Below are 6,000 nucleotides of genomic sequence, written 5' to 3' on the forward strand. Positions count from 1 at the left end.
TTGAGACAAGGTACAAGCTTGGGCAAGGATTATAAAAATAAGATCATTTTACAAAAGTTCAAGGGGGAATCTAATTCACCTAATGAGCTGCAGGAATGGATAAGCAAGCTAGAAGACTACTTTAAATTAAGCCGAAGAAGTGATGCTGCCAAAATCCAGTTTGCAGTTCTTTATTTGGAGAATTATGCCCACACATGGACTTAGACCAGCTATGGCCACATGGGAAGAGTTTGAACATGAATGGTAGTTATATTCCTCTCCCTTTGATTGTGGGTCAGTATGTATGCCAGCGGTATGACTTGGTGCAAAATGGCTTAGTTAGACATTTTAAGCTCCTTGGGCTAAGGAGCAAAAGAAAAAAGAGGTGGAGGATAAGAAGAAGAAGAGAGATGACAAAGGGGAGGGTAGCACTTCATCAAAGAAACGATGAAGATTATTTTTACAGTTTATAAAGTACTCCGATTTGGAGAACGTTAGTTACAGTTTCTGGTGTATGAGAGGGAGCCCTCTCTTGGATATTTGTTGTAACCCCTCTTGGATATTTGTTATGATATATGTTGTATCCCTCTCTTTGTTATTCGTTATGCTGTATGTTTTTTAAAAGATAGAAAAGATAGGGAAAAATGTTTGAAAAGAGAGAGAAAAAGATAGGCTTCTTGCACTGGTGCAGCCTGGTCATTCTTTGAATTCTTGGGTCTCGAATCTTAGCCTCCAAAATGCATTACGGAAAAGAGAGACTCTCAGGAATTCAAAGAATGATTTGGAGAGGGACGCAAATGACACAAGTCTGCATATTCTTGCTCAATGTCAGGCTGTTGCAGCTTCACATGGGTGGGACCTCAAGGAGAAAAGAGAGAGGAAAGAGAGGAAAAGAGAGAAGGAAAAGAGAGGAAAACAGAAGGAAAGAGAGAAGGAAAAGAGAGGAAAAGAGAGGAAGGAAAAGAGATGAGGAAAAGAGAAGAAAAGAGAGAAGGAAACAGAGAAAAAGAGAGGAAAAGAGAGAAATAAAGAGAGGGGAAAAGAGAGGAAAAAAGAGAAGGAAAGAGAGGAACAGAGACGAAGGAAAAGAGAGGAGGAAAAAGGAGAAGGAAAGGAGAGAAAAAGAGAGGAAAAGAGAGAAGGAAAGAGAGGAAAACAGAGGAAGGAAAAGAGATAAGGAAAAGAGAAGAAAAGAGAGAAGGAAACAAAGAAAAAGAGGGAAAAAGAGAGGAAAAGAGAGAAATAAAGAGAGGGGAAAAGAGAGGAAAAAAGAGAAGGAAAGAGAGGAACAGAGACGAAGGAAAAGAGAGGAGGAAAAAGGAGAAGAAAAGGAGAGGAAAAGAGAGGAAAAGAGAGAAGGAAAAGAGAGGAAAAGAGAGGGGAAAAGAGAGAAGAGGAGATTGGGGAGGGGAGAGAAGAGGAAGGAAAAGAAAGAAAGAAAGAAAGAAAGTGTATTATTGTCCACTAAAGGCCAAAATGGGCCCATGGGACATCAAGAACTCTGCATACAAGATAGCACAAAATCAACGTGCCACAAAGAAGAGGCATCGTCGAATATCATCTAAGTGCTACGCAATACAATGCAAGTGAAAGTACATAATGTCAAATCTGAGCCTAAATACAAAGTAAACTAGATGCAAGAAAACCGCCCCTGGGTGCAAAATGGGGGGATGAGTACAATATGCCAATGCAAAGATACAAGTCCAGGTGTCACGGAGTCTGAGAACCAAAATAATACTGGAAATCATGTCCATCGACTCTGCCTCCTGCTATGAGAGTACAAATATGAGCAAAGGTGAGGTGAGCGGCTGGTGGGGCGAGATCTCCATGAGTAAGTCTCCTCCGAAAAGCTACCATCATCCTGGATCGTCTGGAGATGAAGCGGCGAGTACGTCCCCTATGCAACAAGATCCTGCGGCGTCTACAAACCATCTCATATGTACATCCACAGGGTGGAGGCATGTGTTCTGTGTGAGCTCTGACCTCCTCATGCCCCTCCTGGTCTCTGTCCTCTGGTATAGCGTGTGCCTGAGCTCTATCAGGCTAGGCTCTATCACGCTCCGGTCTGTGCTGATGGTCTCTGAGGTAGTCTCGTCGAAGCATAGTGGCCTCCCTGACATAAAGAGCTAGGCAATGCTGATCCTCGTAGTCCATCACTCGTGAGAGAGGTCCAAAGCCATCCGTGAAGAGACAGAGGAATCTACCTCTGAGCTCATAATATAGTGGGCATCTGCAAATGAAGTGCTCCTCTGACTCCACCTCTCCCATGGTGAGAGAGGAAAAGAGAGGAGGAAAGAGAGAGGAAAAGCGAGGGGAAAAGAGAGAAGAGGAGAAGAGAGGAATACCTCGAGGATAGGAGAGTCTCACACACCTTGCGGATTGCTATCGGACAAATACGGGTCTCGTCCCATCAGTTGCAGATTAAGGCTGGCAGAGCGGCCGACATACCTAGAGAGCAGCGGGTCTATAGACTATGCACGATGGGGGAGGTCGAGACAGAGGAGCATTTTCTGTGTGTTTGTCCGGCCTACTATGAGATCCGAGGGCGATACCACTAGGCTTCGGACCACTCACACTGCTGATACATTTCCCCAACCAGGTTTGCATTGGGCTCTACCTAATTGAGATGCGGAGACACAGAGGTTCTCTTATGCGACAGGCCAAAGATCAACTACAGTCGATGCCTCAGGACACTGAGCTATACTAAGCACAAACACGCTTCACTAATTTTTACGCATCAGAGCAAGCGCCAGATGAGATCAGGATGGAGAAACTCAAGGAGACGAGAGCACTATGGATCAGCAGTGAGACCCATCATCACCACGATATGGCTGGAACGAGAGACGCGGAGACCACACACGACACGTGGGGCAACCAAAGCATGCACGATTGAGGTTCGACCTATCTCAACCCTCCTCAAAGGGGACCGCCAGAGACGAGGCATTACTCTCGATGTAGCCCATCGCATACAGAGATCCAAGAGAGCGCGCCCCCTGCCACCGCAAGAGACAGCCCGACAATTAGCTCTTTGCATCACATCAGAGGGCCATCAAGGAGCCGGGCTAGCCTCCACATGTACTTGGAGCTCTGGTTCTGAGCAGTTGATTGCTCTTTTTTCCTACTATTTTTTATACTAGTTTTTTGCATTCTTAGCACTTAGCACTCAGCAAGGGCCTTAGTGAGCCCTTTGCTTTAGCCCACAGTGGCTTGTATGCGTTACATATATCTTGTATCTTGTCTCATAGACTTGCGAGGTCTCCTGAAGACGTTAATGCACCTCTCTCTCTCTCTCTCTCTCTCTCTCTCTCTCTCTCTCTCTCTCTCTCTCTCTCCTTGTCGTCTGTACAACTCATCATCCGTACAGCTTGTAGCCCATCGTCCGTACAACTTCCGTATAGGTCGTCGTACATCTCATCAGACCTCCGTACAGCCCGTACATACCTTCTTCTCCATCCGTTAGTTAATCCTCCTTACACCTAACAGGTTGCAGCAGCCAATATTTTCGGGAGGCCTCTAACCCCTAGCTGGGCTGAACCCCTAGCCCAGCCGGGGGGTTAGTTTAGCCCGGGGTGGCAGCAAACATGGCCAGCAAGGAATGGCCAAGCCTCTCCTCGAAATCCCCTCCCTCAACCCCAGCAGCATCAACCAGCAAGGCCTGATATGCCACAGTCGCAAAGCGATGACACCCTCTCCGTATGCCTGAAATAAAGCTGACATTCAAAAAGAGATTAAAGAACACGCAGCAAGACGTGATAATGCCTTGAAGATAAGAATAGGGGGACTTCCTGAAGGATGGTATGAAGATTCAAGAAGAGGACTCTTTCGGTGACACTATAGCACATGTCAAAGCAACCATGCCTAACATTGATTGGACGGTTGACAAGGGTGATGATGTCGATGATGATGATGAAGCCATACCAACTCAAATCTCACGGTCTCAAGGTCATGCAATCATTACGCTCAACTCACGCGATCTACGTATCAAGCTTCGAGGAACTTACACGAGCTCAACTAAAAAATAAAGCAACGAAATTAGCTAAGGTCAAGGCTGCTAGGAAGGATGGAAAATGGGCAGTCTTAAACTGATGTATGACTGATTATGTTTTTCAAGCTATAACGTAGGTTCTATCTTATATATTCCGTGGACGTTAATAGACTCTCTCTCTCTCTGATTCACTTACCCCACTCATTGAGGATCTAATAGGCAGTTTCGGGTCTCTTCACATAGACTGTGCATTGAGAGTGGCAGGGTAGAGGTTCTACTCCGAGAGAGGCGCATATGCACATTATGTGACATACAAGAGGTTGACTCGAAGGAGCATTTCATTTTCACGTGCCCATTATACTATGAGATCCAAGGAAGCTTCTACTGCCTCTTCAGAGACAGTTCTGGGGTGTTGTCCCGATTTCTCTCCTATCCAGACCAAAGATGCTTGGCGGCTTTCATCCATGAGGCAGTCTTCACCCTCACATTTTGTTTGTATCAGGATTCTCACAGTCTCATATACCCATCGGTCTTCCAAAGACTTTAATTAACTTTCTTTCTTTCTTTCTTTCTCACATTTCTTTTTCTTAATTTGTCGTTTGTTTCTTCCTTCTTGCTATCGAAGTTTTTGTTGTTTGGGTTGGGATTTAAAAGCTTAGTATACACCAGGTTTACACAAGAGATTCTGGAATCTTTTGAAACCCAAATGGCAAGCTTATGCTTGGTAATGATGAGAACATAAACATAGCTTTGCTTACTAAGTTAATAGTTTTTTTTTTTTTCTCTTTTACTCATAATTTAGTTTAAAGTGGCTTACAAACTCCCTTCCTTCCTTGGTTCTTTTGCTATTCATAAAAATGTAATTTGTAAGATTGGATATATTATAGTCTTATGAAGGTATATATATATTCATCAAAAGTTGAGTATTTAATCAGGCTTGGCATAATGAGAAATTCCTTCAAATAATATGTATTGTAGGCCCATGTCAAAAAAGGGTCAAGTACCCATTGCAACACATTGTGCATCGTTCACAAGAAGGCGCCAAACATAAGGACGAAGATTCAGCAGCTTTTAGTTACCCTTTATATTTATGAGAAATTAACCTTGGTTTAAAAGGTGCCCTCCTGCAGGTTAACTAAATACACACTCAGAATCTCCAACTATAGAGCAAAATTTAACCTCACTTACAAGTCAAAGGCCCTCAAGAAGTTGTCTTCGCTGCTGGTAAGGAAGCAGGACCCATCCGGAGACCTGCAGATCGTTAGACATCGTTATGCCCATGACAGCTTCCTTTAACAATCTGATGTAGCATTGCAAAGAAAACGTTGGCCAGACAACAGTAAGTTATACAGATTTGGATGCCAGAGATAGAGGCAAACCATTTGGCACCCTTCAAAAAATTATTCGCAGGGCCCAACTTGGCTGCGGAGTTTTTGAACTGGTGATGACAGTGATAGATTCTCTGTGGAGATTGCTCGAAGCTGAGGATGGGCCAGTAGTAGCTCAATTGCGATTCATTCACTGGCTGTTCGCTGGGAATAGATGAAGCATCCAGTGAGTTCTCAGCAGCTGCGATGGCAACCGACTGTTCCTCCAGTGTCATGGTTGCATGTTGTTGTTCAAAGGGCGCCATTTTTGTATATTTCATAAGGAGCATGTTCTCTCTCTGGGACTCGAGCTCTCTCTCTTTACACGTGTCACATAATGCCATTTTTACTTGGCAAACACTAGAGAGTTTTATAAAACTCTAAAATCCTTCGAAACCATGTGGCACATTCTAGTCAGCCAAGCATTCTAGTTAATTATGAAGAAGATTTTGAGACAAAAGAAGGTGCAACACAAATGGGTTCCTTAGTGGTTGCTTCTAGGAACTAGATACAGTGATGTTGTGCCATAACAACTAACAAGTCCCCTGGTGGTAGAGTTTTAAGTCGTCCAACATGCCACCATGCCATTTTTAGGGGTGGTTATTTAACTCAAGGGACTTGATTTTTGCTTGTGAATCATGAGGCTCCTAACCCAAGAGTGCTCTATTT

At 44.1% G+C, this 6,000-nt stretch overlaps 1 protein-coding gene across 1 annotated transcript in view; it reads right to left on the bottom strand.

Annotated features, from left to right (window-relative positions):
- Window positions 1-5,612, bottom strand: part of LOC147883043 (Transducin/WD40 repeat-like superfamily protein) — a 108,190-nt gene extending 102,578 nt beyond the window's left edge. The window contains exons 1-2 of the mRNA XM_087399717.1: window positions 5,344-5,612; window positions 5,153-5,215 (exon numbers count right to left, since the gene is read on the bottom strand). Of these exons, the coding sequence (XP_087255843.1) occupies window positions 5,153-5,215; window positions 5,344-5,612 (332 nt within the window). The remainder of the gene's footprint in view (window positions 1-5,152; window positions 5,216-5,343) is intronic.
- Window positions 5,613-6,000: the final 388 nt, after the last annotated feature.

Source organism: Dipteris shenzhenensis, chromosome 28 (assembly GCF_047967505.1).
Source record: "Dipteris shenzhenensis isolate YYH24624 ecotype China chromosome 28, Dip_SZ_1.0, whole genome shotgun sequence".
Classification (NCBI taxonomy): domain Eukaryota; kingdom Viridiplantae; phylum Streptophyta; class Polypodiopsida; order Gleicheniales; family Dipteridaceae; genus Dipteris; species Dipteris shenzhenensis.